Source organism: Camelus bactrianus, chromosome 23 (assembly GCF_048773025.1).
Source record: "Camelus bactrianus isolate YW-2024 breed Bactrian camel chromosome 23, ASM4877302v1, whole genome shotgun sequence".
NCBI lineage: Eukaryota > Metazoa > Chordata > Mammalia > Artiodactyla > Camelidae > Camelus > Camelus bactrianus.
The window spans coordinates 32,204,031-32,218,326 of NC_133561.1; the positions used below are offsets into that span (position 1 = coordinate 32,204,031).

The 14,296-nt window shown below is 54.3% G+C and overlaps 1 protein-coding gene across 23 annotated transcripts in view; it reads left to right on the forward strand.

Annotated features, from left to right (window-relative positions):
• The window catches only part of PLEKHA6 (pleckstrin homology domain containing A6), a 139,606-nt gene that overhangs the window by 95,676 nt on the left and 29,634 nt on the right, over positions 1 to 14,296 (forward strand). For 18 of the 23 annotated variants that reach the window (XM_045523470.2, XM_045523647.2, XM_045523403.2 and 15 more), the window contains 6 exons: positions 987 to 1,067; positions 1,766 to 1,880; positions 7,052 to 7,156; positions 7,813 to 7,885; positions 10,404 to 10,504; positions 13,869 to 14,071. In XM_045523470.2, the coding sequence (XP_045379426.1) occupies positions 987 to 1,067; positions 1,766 to 1,880; positions 7,052 to 7,156; positions 7,813 to 7,885; positions 10,404 to 10,504; positions 13,869 to 14,071 (678 nt within the window). Of the gene's footprint in view, positions 1 to 986; positions 1,068 to 1,765; positions 1,881 to 7,051; positions 7,157 to 7,812; positions 7,886 to 10,403; positions 10,505 to 10,545; positions 13,429 to 13,868; positions 14,072 to 14,296 lie in introns of those variants that run through there. The other 5 variants (XM_045523615.2, XM_074352006.1, XM_074352007.1 and 2 more) reach the window with 3 other exon arrangements.

Below are 14,296 nucleotides of genomic sequence, written 5' to 3' on the forward strand. Positions count from 1 at the left end.
GACGGAGACCTTAAAACTCTTCCAGCCCCCCACTGGCTGCGTGCTTGAATCTCCTACAGCTTTCCTGCCAGGTGGTCCTCTGCTTGCAGAATCCATCTCAAATGGCTGCCATTTACGACTTAGACCCTCTGCACCAGCCCCTCTCTAAGCTCTGTCTGTTGCCCTTCCTCCACGGTCTCCCTGCAGAGCCGCCAGGGAACTAGCCTGATGGCCAGAAGAGCCACAGCAGGACCTCCCAGAGGAGGTCCTCCACAGTACTGCTCCCATCTGCCTCTGCACAGACCCCGCCCCTGGTCCGTGTCCCCCGCTGCCGTCCAGCAGACTGTCCCCATAGCACCCCACTCCCTGGCCATAGTGTCCCTTAATTAGATCTGACTGTTGAGCCAGCCCTAACCTCCATACCAGATAGCTCCTGAGGTCTCAGCTACATGGCTCAGCCCCTCAACGGGGAGGCCCAGGATTTGGAGTGGGCGTGGGGCCCAGCCTAAGCTCAAGGGTGGAATTTCTGAATCTCTCATTTCACTGAAAGAAAGAGATGGGACATAAAGCAGGAGAGGAAGGAGTCCAAGGTCACAAGAGAATTCTTTCAGCAAGTAATGAGTGAGCAGTTTTTGTGTGGAGCCCCTGGGAGGGAACCAGCCATGCGCAGTCTTGATTATTGGAGCCCCTCCCCCCTCCGCCCAGACATGCCCAGGATGGCCACTGAAAGGGTTAAGTGGGGCTTCTTTCCAGGCTGGGGATCTCCAGTAAGTAACTGATGCTGCCTGTCGGGAAAAGGTGTCCTCCCCAGCCAGACCCCCTGCAGCTGCTGCTTCCATAGGTCAGCCCTCCCTCTTGCCACTCACGGTCCTGCTGGAGGACAGAAAGACAATCTCCTGTGGGGTCATCTTCCCTGCCACTGCCCAGGGACTGTCCACCCTCTGGCCTGTGTCTCTGACTTCTTCGTCTTGACCACAACTTCTCGCTCTCTTTTTTTGCCTCTACAGCCATAATGAAAGACGGAACACATTTCTACACCCACTGACTGGCCAGGTCCCAGAAGAAAACAAAAAATTTGACTTGAAAACGTACGTTTGCCCCCGACTTGCTGCTTCGCCTTTTCCTCCTTAACCACCATCACCCTGCTGCTGTTGTGCAGCTGGGAAGAGGGAGGGACGGGGAAGTGGGGACAGAAAGGAGAGCGGGAGGGATTTAGGATCGCTCACCGCAGTTCTGAGTACTAGAAACTTCTGAGACCCATCTGCCTTGAACTCTCATTCACTTTTCCTGGAATCTTGCAGAGCTCAGGTCAGTGCATCCCATGGGCTGAGTTAAACAAGTGGGGCAGACCTAAGGTTGGCATATCCGTCACCCAGGGGCCTCTGAGGGCAGTAGTGTGAGGATGGGATATAATCAAGGACCCAATGCTAATTCTCCTCACTGTGGACCTCAGTAAATGAGAGGGAAAAAAATAATTAAATGTTTCTCATAGTCCACTGGGCCACTGGGTCTTTTAAATTAAAAAGAAACAGAGTTCCAGAGTCCTAGACTCTAGGTTTTTTAAATAAATTTGTGGGAAAGAAAAAGGAGATTATCCAGGGTTACTGGCATATAATCTCAGAGGAGCAGTGGCAGAAGCTGAGATGAGCCCCGAGAAGCACATAGGGGACCTAATTTTGTGCTGATGCGGGGGCAGTGAGTGGCAGGGTTGGCGAAAGGGCTGGGTGGCTTCCATTGTTTCTTGGTTCTCACTAGTCTCTTTCTTATCTGGTCAACTTGGAATCAGATCGGCCTTGGACATGTCCAATAAAGCAGGTGGGAAGCGCCCGGCTACCAACAACAGTGACCTGTCCAACCACAACATGGTGTCCGAGGTCCCTCCGGAGCGGCCCAGTGTCCGGGTGAGTCTGGCCCCCAAGGCAGGCCGTGGGGCAGGAACCCTAGGAAGCGGCTGGGTATTGGCCTACCTCTCTGTTTCTGCAGGCTCCGAAGAGCAGGTGGAGGTGAGGCAGGGGTTGTGGAGAGCGGGAGGGGAGGAGGGCTCACACCAGAACCTTAGAGAAGACCGACGTCTGAACCGGGGTCCTCAGCACTGTTAGCATGTTGGGCTGGATAATTCTTTGTGCTGTGGGACTAGCCTTTCACTGCAGGACGTTGAGCAGCATCCCTGGCCTCTACCCACTAGACGCCAGTGACACCTGTCCTGTGAAACCAAAAATGTCCCTCTGGACATTGTCAGATGTCCCCTGTGGGACAAAATTGCCCCACCCGCACCGAGAACCTCTGATCTTGGAGAAGAGCAAAAGGAGGACCCGTCAACTTGAAGTTCAGAAAGGGAGGAGGGAGGAAGAAGTAAGCAGAGAAGAATGTTGCAAAGAGGTCCAGGAAGATAGGGGCTGACAGCATCCCTGGAGTTTAGCAACATCGTGGTAACGGGAGACCCTGACAAGAGCAGTTCCAGCGGTGCAAGGAGGGCAGAAGACAAAGACAAACTGGAGAGGGCAAATGGGAGGGCAGATGCAGGAACGCTGAAGAGTAGAAACTGCTCTTCTAAGAAACTGGACAATAAATGGTGGTATAGTCATCAGATGGAGGGCTCTTCCAAAAGCAAAAATGGACTGGAGCTAGGTGTGCAATGAAGATGAATCTTGAGAACATATTGTTGAGTAAAAAGCAAGTTGTAGCCTATGAAAAGTATGATACCATTTATGTAAAATGTACAAACAGGAAAAGCAAGACTACATTTTTATAGATGAACTTGCAGGACGAGCGCATCTCCCTGGGCAGGCATGTGGATTTTGGGTCAGTGCTTGCCTCTAGGGAGGAAGAAAAGGTAATGAGATCGGGGAGGGGCCCCAAGGGCGGTTCAGCTCTGTTTGTCATATTTTATTAGAGGGAAAAAAACAACAGCACAAATGGTGATTCAGTCCCAGCTTTTCTGAAATGTTTGAAATATTTCCAAAAAGATATTTTTAAAGAAACTCAGCTGCCAAGGGAAATGGGGTGGAGAGCGGGAGCTTGGAGATCCTTGAGATGGAGGGAGGTGTTCTTTGTTCGTTTTGTTGTAAGATGTTCAGGGCAGGAGGGGAATGACCCAGTAGATAGTTTCAGGAGAAAGGGCACAGCCAATGAGTCATGTATCTCTGGAGAGAGGAGTCAGACCCAGAGGTGCTGTCAGCCCAGAGCGGGGAGGCACCCTCTTCCTGAGGCTGCGTGTAGAAGTTACACGCAGCTGGGGGTGGGGTTCTAGGAAGTTAAAGACATTCCGACCTGATGTTTCCAACTTGCGCAGGGAAGCAGGAGGTAGGGTTTTCTGCCGAGAAGAGTAGGGTGGGTGGAGAATATGTCCAGGGATCAGCGATCAACAAGGGATGTTTGGAATGTTGCCTGATAGTATTGAAGAATCATCTGAGGTCCTGGACCGAATTGGCGGCTCCCGTCCACAGGTGTGTGTGGTTTGCCTCCAGCAGTGTGCTTTGCCCGGCAGGTGGTTGGCTTGACCTAAGGTTGAGGGTTGCTGGGAAGCTGTGGCAGAAAGATGAGGAGGTGAGGGTGCTGAGAGGTTGGCAGGAGACTGGCTGAAGCAGTGAACTCCTGGGAGCAGCGTGCAGGCTGCCGAGAGCAGGTGACACCATGCCAGATGATGGACTGAGAGAACGGGAAGGTTGAGGGGCTCGCCTGTTCTCTGTGTGGTGATGACTTCTTCAGATAGTTGATCTCCACCATTATATGTTGACTTTTCTAACTAGTAAACTGCAGAAAGTCATTTCATTCCCCCGTTTTGGAGGTATTTTGCAATAAACCCCAATTTCTTCTTTCCTTCCTTCTACAAGTATTTACTAAGTGCTTATTTTTAGCTGGACACCTTGCTAGGCTTTGGTGACAAAGTGATGAGCAAAACAAAGATTCTACAAGGAATGCAGACTAGGGAGGGAGATGGAAGACTCACAGCTCCGTTGCGGTGCGCCAAGCTTCAGACTCCGACAATGTACTGAGAAGAGGGAGCCTCTGAGTACTCTGGGGAACAGGGAGGTTTTGTGGAGCAGGGGGACCTGCACTGGGCTTTATAGGATGAATTGGGATTTGATAGTGGACGTGGGAGCAAGGTGAGCAGAACCCTAGGGGGATGGGGGAGAACCAGTGGAGTTTGGTGTGACCAGAGGTGGGGCCTTGTCAGGTGCAGTGGCCAAAGGTGGGTGACAGCCCAGCCAGATCTTACCGAACTGACCTTGTGTGCTGTGCTGAGGATCTGAGTTCTTTTCTTAATGATGAGAGGTAGTGAGACATTTTAAGCAGGAGAGTAATGTGATTAATATTGTGTCTCAGAAAGAAAACCTTACTTTGTTACAGAGGGTAGACAGCAAGAAGAGGGGACCTGCAAGGCAACGGCGGTGGCATTTGGGGGGAAAGAACAGGCTTGAGAAGCCTGAAGAAGGTGGACTCATCGGCCCCATAGACCTGTTTGTGTAAAGGAGTTGCGGGGAGGAGGGGACGGCGGCAGTGGGTCAGAGTTCTGGTTTGGGCCACTCACCCAGATGAGAAATACAGAAGAACACATTTGGTTAGAAAGAGGATGAGTTTGGTTTTGGAGTTTATTCAACCCTGGTTGGACAACTGGTTATCCAATGGACTGGGATTGGGAGAGTGGTCTTAGCTATAGATTAGGAGTTTGCAGCCCATGGCTAATATCTGAGGCAAGGGGTATGCGTGAGATTATACAGGTGTGGTGCATGGTGGGAATAAAAGAATAAGCTTGAGGACCACCAGCGCTTTGAGGAGAGGTGGAGACTGAGGAGGACGGGCTACAGATGGACAGGAAAGAGTACTGTCATGGAAGCCACTAGAAGGGTTTCAGGAAGGACGGAAAGGTTCATGATCAGGGACCGAGTGACCTGAGTTCAGTGACGTTGCAGGAACCATTTCAGAAGAGAGGTGGTGGGGGGGGCGGGGTTAGGAATAAAGGGAGGAGAGGAAGTCAGGGCTTTTCTCTGTAGCCTGTCTCTGGAGAGAAAGAGAGAGAAGGGAGGGAGGTGTTACCTGACGGTGGACAGTGGGTGTAGGGCGAAGGGGCCACCAGGTGTTTGTGAGTGTGTGACAGAGAGCGCGAGGAGAGGGAGAGAGAGGCAGAGAGGTGCTTTAAGATGGAGAGACCTGGGCGCGTTTGCTGAGGAGAAGAAGCCAGTGGAGGAGGAATAAATGAAGACAGGCTAGAGAGATTATCAGTGAAGCAGAGCCCCAGAGGAGACAGCGGGCGGGACACGTTAGCCTTGGGAAGGCGAAGGACGCCTCTTCTTTTGACATTGAATGGAAAGAGACAAGGGTAGTGCTAAGGGCAGTAATTTTCTAGGTAAACGGGTGTGAAATTGAGGAAGTACGTGTCTGATTATCTCAATTTTTTTGAGGGGGAGGATCCAGGCCACTGTCGGGGAGGCAGAGGTGGGGTGTCACAAGGCTTGGGAGAATGGAGAGGGTGTACATTGGAGCTGCTGTGTGGGGCTGAGCCTGGCTGGGATTGGGGTGGGCCACGGTGGCCTCCCCTGCACCATGGTGTGATTTTTCTTCAGCAGCACCATAGTCTGGCTGTGAGTGCAGGGACGGGGGATAATTTGGCTAATCTGGGATTTGGGGTTTCAGAGAGGATCAGGCAGAAAGTCAGTGGATGGGGTGTTTGAGGGTGCAGTCAATCTAGTCCGTCAGGGGGTCTAGGCTTTGTAGGGAAATAACTAACACCAGGAGGTAGCTGATGAGTCCCGGAAAAAAGGGGAAGGATTGAGGAGCTGGGAGTAGCAGTGGAGTAGAAAAGCTGCTGTGGTTGAGTGATGGAACGAGACAGCCGAAGATGGGGTACGAAAACCGATGATGTGAGTGGGGAAGGGGCTTGAGGGCTGGCCAGGTCTAGGGTGTAGCTGTAGGGGGAGCTGCTGGGGTGGAGGTGGAGGATTTGGTTGTTGAGGACATCAGGGTAGTTGAAAGTTAGACCACTGGGTGGGTCATCCTCTTCTTTCGTTGTGGAACAATAAAATTGTCGACAGTGATGGCAAGAGTTAGAATGAAGGGGATGATGGATATCCAGATCCTTAGACACTGAAAGAACGATCCAGAAGCTGATCGTGGGGAGAAGGGCTAAACAGAGAAAGATCAGCGGTGCTTCGAGAGAGAGAGATTGTTGCCAGAAGGTGGGGAGGAATGGTGGTGTCCCTGTGGCAATAAAGAGCTACAAGAAGGCCCGTGCATCCTCCCTACTCTGTGGTGTGTTGGACCTTCAGGAGTGAACAGGACGGGGGAGAGTAGAGCTCAGTGGTAGAGGGCACGCTTAGCACGCGCGAGGCCCTGGATTCAATCCCCAGTGCCTCCATTAAAAAAATAATTAAATGAACCTAATCACCTCCAACCCCTTTCCCGCAAAAAAAAAAAAAGAAAAAGAAAAAGAAAAAGAAAAACTAAACTAATTAAAAAAAACCCTTATTTTAGAAAAAGTAATCATGGTGAAAAAGAGTATGAAAATGAATATATGTATATTCATGTGTGACTGAAAAATCGTGCTGTACAGCAGAAACTGACACAACATTGTAAACTGACTGTAACTCAGAAAGGAAAAAAACCCCAAAACAGAAAAAAAAAAGTAAAAAAGAAAAAAAAATTCCCCCTTAAAAATAGAATGAACAGGACTGAAGGAGGACGATGTCGGTGTGCACTTGCACTTGAGCGGCTCTGAGAAAGCGCTGTGAGCGTGTGAGGGGTGAGGTTAGCAGGACAGGACAGGAGCGACATGAAAAAATCTTGTTTTCTCCTCAAGAAAAACCAACAAAACCCAAAAAACAAAACCCTCACCGCTGTGAGACAGGTGGGACTATTATTTTGAGCCCCATCTTAGCAGTAAGAAAAGAGCCAAAGGATTGAAAGTCCGTGCCCTTGAATCAGTAACAGATCGAAGATTCTCACCTGGGCCTCTTCCCGTGACGGCCCCCATCTGCAGCGATGCAGCTCCCACCAAGGGTGGTCGCCTCGCAGTCACAGTCGGAGCAGGAAGGAGGCGAGTAAGTTAAGGTGGCTTCTCTCTCTGCTGCCCCAGGCGACCCGGACATCCCGCAAGGCCATCGCCTTCGGCAAGCGCTCCCACTCCATGAAGCGGAACCCCAATGCTCCTGTCACCAAGGCAGGCTGGCTCTCCAAGCAGGTGAGGCCTCCTCTGCCACTCTGCCCACCGTGACCTCCAGCTTTGTCCTCAGAGCGCCGTAATTCCTCTGTAGTTACAATGATCCGAGTATATTTTCCCGTGTTGTCCTCCCATGAACCTATAGTGGTGTATCCCTGTGAACAAATCTCCTGATTTTATAAAGGCTCAGAGAAGTTGAGTATCTTCCCCTTATCACACAGAGAAATTAATGTCATAGTTGGGAGTCCAGCCAGGTTTCCTGACAGGCAGACGCAATGACTTTAAAACGTGTGAGGACACCAGCCTTGTCGGAGCAGTGCTGGCTCAGTCAGTCTTGCTCTAAAGGGACGAGGGTGTCCCCTGTAAGTCTAGGGGCCCTGCAGTTCTGCCCGTTGACCTTGCCGCTACCCCTGCCCGCCCTTCTGCTCACTCCTTCTGGCTCATCACTGCCCTGTTTGTCTTCCCTGGGGGAGGCACTGAGGCCTGGAATGACAGGGCTGGAAGGTCACAGGCAGTAATGTCACATCGTCCCCGCCTCTGAGGGCTCTAGGGGGTTGCTGCCACTTGTCAGTGGCAGAGCTGCAACCCGAGGCAGGCTGTCCTTACAACAGGGCCGCTGTCCTTCCACTGCACGCCCAGCTCACAGACCCTCCTGTCTGTCTCCATGTGTCCTGCAGGCCAGCTCCGGGGTTAAGCAGTGGAACAAGCGCTGGTTCGTCCTGGTGGACCGCTGCCTCTTCTACTACAAAGGTGAGCTGGCCCCTGGTCGGGCCGGGGCTGCGGAGAGCCTTTCTCATCCCGCCCTGTCACTGGGCTCTGTTTCGGATGCACACTTCTGGGAGGCGCCGGGGCAGGTATCCCCACTGTGGTCTCCAGCACCAGCGGGCGTGACAGTGGGATAGAGACAAAGCTCCCTTGCCCTTTTCACATTCAGCGATATTTACCAAGTACTTACTAGGATTCACGCAGAGCTCTAGGTTCTGATTGGTGATGCAGTGGATGAACAAGACATTCTTATGACAGATGGTAAAGTCCAGGGGAGGGGATGGGAAGGAGAGGAAGAGGACGAAGAAGAGGAAGGTTTAGTCTAGACACCACTAGTAGATAACCTGCTAATTGGAGCTTGTATGTTGATCAGCCTCCTGTCCCACTGGAATGTAGGATCCTATCTGTGCGGGCAGGAGGTCCTGGTCACTTTAGTTCACTGCTGTATCCACAGCACCCAGAACAGCACATGGCACATAGTAGGTGCTCAGGCAATGTGGAATCAATGAATATCCCCCAGCTTCTGCCCTCTGTGCTGCCCCAGTGCTCACTGCCTACCCTCCCCAGTCTGAAAAAAAAAAAAAAAAAAAAAGGAGGGCAAAGATCTAATAACTGGTGCAGCAGCCTCTAGGAAGTTATTTTTAAAATACGAACAGCAACAATGTGTAAAGGAGGGCAGAGAGGGAACTAGTGAGGGCTGATGACAGCGATGGTCCCATCACACTGATGCAGCACGAGGAGACCGACTTGGGTACCAGGAGGAGAGAGGGTGAAATGATTTTGCAGCAGGAGTGGCTGTGTCCTTTTCCTCCATGCCCTGGGAAAGGCAGAGCCCCGATTTCTTCAGCCTCCTGGGTGCAATTCAGTGAATCATTAACTTTGGCAAACAAAGCTTGTACCCGGTGACCCCCCACAGCGCTGCTGTCCCTGTGCCCTGAGTCACTGCCACCTGAACCCTGGGGAGAGAGATCAGGTGGGGGCTGCATGTGCAGGTTCTACCCAGAGGGAACCCTGAGATTGAGGGAGAAGAATCTGCTCAGGCTAGGCCCCAGGACATGGGGCCACTCTGGAGCCAGAGTGTGACCGAAGCTGGAGGAGGGGTGGGGGGTCCTCTGCAGAGGAGACACTCCGGGCCTGGCGTGAGGACAGAACCTTAAAAAGCTCTGATATCATGGGGCATGGCGATGGGAGGGTCACTATCCACTGAGAGCTCTCAGGACACCCCCTAAACACTGGACTCACGCAGGCAGGGGGCCCATCTCCTCCTGGGAATGACAGCCTCTGCTTTCCTGAAGAAGCTCTGGGTTCCCAGCCTTGAGCTCCTCCTCTTCCTTCAGCTTAGCCCTTCCTCTGGGTCCCAAGCTGGGGTCTGCACAGGAATCTGGACCGCCGGCAGAGAAGCTTGTACAGGTGATGAATAAGAGCGAAGAGGGGGCCAGTGGAGTCTGTACCCCTAAGAGATTTCTCCTGAACCCTAGTTGAGGGTTTTAGAGGGTCTCCAGCCCCTGGGAATAAAGAGCCATCCCAGGGAAGTGGGGAGGGTCTTGCCATGGCCTTCCAGTTGGCCCCTAGCTCAGAGTTCCCACACAGCACCCCCCTACCCCCTGCTCTTTCTGGTCTCCTCCTGACAGCTGGGGCCCGGCTAGCTAATCCATCAGGCTCCTTCAGAGATCCAGGATGAATTATGCAACAGCCTGAATTGTTAGCCTGATCCCGGGGACCAGCAGGCCCGGGAGGCCATGCAGGGGCATGTCTTCCCGAGCAGACTTGGGGACTGTAAAGGGACTTTGTCAGGAGAGGACAAAGCCAGCTGCTGGGAGAACCTCAGAGACAGCTACCCAGAGGAGCCAGAGCCAAAGAAGCAAGTGTCCACTCTACTGTGCCCTCCCATCGCTGTCCTGTCCGGCAGCGCTGCTGGGATTATCTTATGGGGAGAGGTACTGCGGAAGGGAGCATGCTAGCTCAGAAATCAGACTTCATGGGCTAAAGACCCATCCACCACTTTCCACTTAAGTAACCTTGGACGAATTACATAACCTTTCTGTGTCACAGCCTCCTTACCTAGAAAGTGGAGGTCACAACAGTACCCATTCGTAGGGTTGTTGAGCGGCTTAAATCCGCTAAGGCTTTAACGTGGGGCGGCGCCTGACACACAGCAAGCGCTCCACAGTGTCGGCCATTACGTGCGTGTGCGCTCGTGTGCTGGAATGTAAGCTCCCTGAGTGTGGGCGCCACCCCTCTCGCATTCACCTCTAAGTCCTCGTGTCCAGAACAGTGTCTGCACAGTGGCCACGCTCCCCGGTTCCCCAGCTGCAGGGAGCGTGCCCTTTGGTGCTGTGCAGACCATGCCCTGTGTGGTCGTGTGGTGGCCCCGAGTGCCTGACACACAGTAAATGAGCAGCGAGTATTTGGGGATGTCGCAGCAGGGCTGGTTCGCGCCTCCGCTCCCCTCCCCGCTGCGCGCGTGCACACACGCGCCTCACTGAGCCTCTTTTTGCAACAGACGAGAAGGAGGAGAGCGTTCTGGGCAGCATCCCCCTCCTGAGCTTCCGGGTGGCCGCGGTGCAGCCCTCGGACAACATCAGCCGGAAACACACCTTTAAGGTCAGTTGGCCTTCCTCTCCCAGGCCAGGGGGCGCAGGGAGGCCCGCCCCTCTAGAGCCTGAGGGCCTGGAGCAGGATCAAGAACCACCTCCTTTAGGAAACCCCGAGTGGTGGCGGTGGCGGCGGTGGGGGAGGGAGCAGGCAGTGGTCCCTGAACTCAGTGCTGGCTGTTGTGAGGCTTACGGGAGCCGGGACGGGCCACCCTCCTCCTCTCTCAGGGATCGGGCGGGTAATCCTCCCCAGCGGGAGCCTGTAGAGGTGTGCTTCGCTGGTCCCACAGTCTTTCCTGGGAGAGAAATGGCTACGTCCTGAGCCCATGGACCCTCTGCCCAGTGGCACCTGGGAAATCCAGCGGAGGCAGGAGCTGTGGGCTGGCATAGTTCTGAGATTCATTCTGGAAAGTCTTCCACTCCACCATGTGCCTAGGGAACTAGACGCCTAGTCAAACTTACTCAATTTTCAATCTTCAGAGAAAATTAGGAATTGAGTTTTATTATAATCAAGAGCTACAAGCTTCACTGAGGCACAGTTTGGGGGGAATAAGGGCCCAGGGAGATGGCCCTCACCTGCCTGTTGAGCACAACTCTTGGGACCCCTGGGTGCAGGGATCTACCCATCAAAACTGAGCTGCTGCAGCTCATCCTAGACCAGTATTTTTCCACATTTAAAAATTCACGGCCCACTAAAAACGATAAAAAATATTCCATGCCCTTTTCTGTATTTTATGATGCGAAAGATCATAGGTTCTTTCTCATTTTCCAAATATAAAGTTATGACATCAACCATTGTGCATTTTCTTAGCACAAAGCCCTCTCTCCCCTAGTTGGGAATTGCTGCCTAAGACCCTGAAAACCCGCAGGTCACTCCAGGGCAGTGTCTGAGCTCCTGGGGTCCCAGAGATGCTGCCCCTTTCTGTCCTTCAGCTCTGGTCCCCTGGCCGCAGAATACAGGTGGACAGAAGCACAGGTGCCGCTCGGGGGAACCGGGAGAGACTTTGGCACATAGTTAGTTTCCAGCCTCCCAGGGTCCTGTCTGCAGATGAACACTCTGGCTCCCGGGAGCTGGGTTGTAGCTGGGGAAGTAGAAACAGGCTGTTTAACCAACAACAAACAGTCCTGCCATCCACAGACACACACACACACCCACACAGTCAGACGGGCTGTCTCACCCTCCCCTCCAGACCTGTGCACAGACACGCGCACGCTGGCGCCCGGAGCTCTGCCGGCAGCCCACGGCAGATCACCGTCTGGAGTGACTGGCACACTCCACCTCCACAAGCCCCGGGCCTCTGCGCCCATCAGCTCCTCCCCTCCCTCCCGTTTCCCTGAGGAGTGCGCTGCCTCTTTAAAACCCAACTCTCAGGGCTGTGCTCTGTGACCCACAAAGGGTTCCAATTGTGGCCATTCAGTGGCCTTTCCCCAGGGAAGGGAGGGGAGATGAGACAGATGGGAGGCTTGTCCTGCTGCGGCCACCAAGAGAAGCCCTCGGCTGGCCAGTAACGAGCCATCACGGTTCCCACCCAGCTGGCTGCTCAATGCCTTAACCTCTCCCTAACACAGCTCCATGGAGGCTCTGTGGCCTCGCCCCATGGGGGCACCTCCCTCAATTCTCTGGTCCCCTTTCGCACTTCCAGGCTGGTGTCCCCTCCTGGCGCCCCATCGATTGTCCTGTCTTTTCCCAGGCCCTCTGCCTTCCCCTGTCACAAGCTGTTGTTCCCATGCTTTGCTCGCTTCTTGTTTTTCCATGGGCATGCTTTGTCCTCCGGCTTGATCATGAGCTCTTCAAGTGCAGAGAGCATGTCTTTGCTTTCCTGGTGACCGGTGCCCAGAGCAGAGCTCTGCACACACAGGACAGTCGCTAGACACTTGGCAAATTAGTTTTTTGCAGCCCACTCCTGCCAGCCCAGGACACACCCGCTAGTCCCCTCTGTGTGTCTCTCTCCTCCACAATAACCCTGTGTTCTCCACTTTGGAGGGCTTGTCTGCACCCCTGCTCTCCATGTCCCTGTGCAGTTTCAACCCCAGATGCCTCCTTACAACTTCACTGGCTTTTTGTCAGCATCTCCCTGCCTCTGCCCACACGGTGGGCCCTGCCGCTGGAGGGTGGGGACTGGCAGGACCTAGAGGAGTTAGATGCTCCCTCACTGGGCCATGGCTCCTGGGGAAGGAAGTGTGTTGGGGAAGGCACCGAGGTAGATGAAGTCTGGCTGGGAAAGCTCTTGGAGGGTGTGGACTTGACGTTGCTACTTAGGAGAGCCTGGTCCTTGGTCAGAGGAGCCCTTCTCTCCTTCCTACCCCCAGGACTTAGCCTCCGGAGGGTCAGGGCCAAAGTGAGGTTCACGTCTGAGACGCATAGTCACATCGGGATCTCTTGTGTTGAGTGGGATGCACAAAGCCAGCTGCTGCTTTTGGGAGATTGAGGGTCTCACCTGGGGAGTATTTGGAGTTCCCAGAAGGAATCTCGCCCTGGAGCATCTTTTCCCTGAGGCCTCAGAGCCTGAAATTTCACTGGGTGCCCCCCCCCCCCCCGCATCAAACAGATGTATCAGTGAAGGCCAGAGCGAAACCACGAGTGGTCTGCAATTGCAGAGCTAGAGTTAGTACCGGGGTGCCCTGCCTTCTCTCCACCACCAGCCCAGATTGCCCGGTGCCAGCTCTCCACCCCTGCTCCTGGTGGGCTGAACTGGGCCTTGCTGGGTGCTGTGGTCCCAACGGTGCCATTGAGTAGAAGGGGCTGGTCTGAATAGCTCCCCACTTCCCTCTGCTCCTCAACATCCCTGTCCCGTCATCTCCTGTCTCTCCCTCTGGTGTTCGGTTGACCTGTTCTCTGCTTCTCCTCCTTCTGGCCGCGTGAGGACCCCTCCTCTGGACAGGAGCTCTCTCCTGGGTTCCCGCCTGCCGCGCCCGCTTGTGGCCGCCAACTAGGTAGCGTGCTCCGACTGTCTGTGTGTGTCCCCCCGTGTGCCCACGGCTGTCCCTCTGCACAGAAGGGACAGTGCTGACTCCTCAGAGGCCAAACGGGGGCCAAGACGGGCGTGTGCTTGGGGTTGGGGGCATCTCTCCCACATGTGAGGTCATTGTCCATCAAATCTCAGACGGAACCTGATGGGAGAGCGGGTGTGGTAATTGTCCCCCCTGCTTATAATCATCTCCATTGGGGCAGGTCAGCTTACCTGTCTACTGGGCTGCCTAGTGGTGTCCAGAGAGCTAATCAAGGCAGATACCTGGGCGCCAGCTGGAGCACCTGGGACACCTGTGGGCCCCCTCGCCTTGCCCTGAGCTCCACGCGGGGCAGAGAGCTACAGGTCATGGGAACGGCCTGCCTGACCACCCATTCTGTGGGTGGGGGTGTCTTCTCCCCGCAGGTGACTGTGTGCTGGCTGGACGAGGCCGGGGCCAGTTCCACGCACTGCCTCTCCCCACAGGCTGAGCATGCTGGGGTCCGTACCTACTTCTTCAGTGCCGAGAGCCCCGAGGAGCAGGAGGCCTGGATCCAGGCCATGGGGGAGGCTGCCCGGGTACAGATCCCTCCAGCCCAGAAGTCGGTGCCCCAAGCTGCGCGCCACAAGTGAGTGCGGCAGGGGGCGTGGGGAGTGCTAGAGAGAGGAGGAGTGAAGGAGCATCACCTCTATGCCACGGCTGAACCCAGCGTATGGGCTTGAACCCCTGGGAACGTGTGAACTGGCTCCTTGCCTCCCAGCAGGGTACCTGGCTAGGTGATTTCAGAGCCTGCAGCCTCCTTCCCCTGACCCGCTTCTCCTGTTCTCTCTGAGCTGGTGGAGGCCAAGAGAGA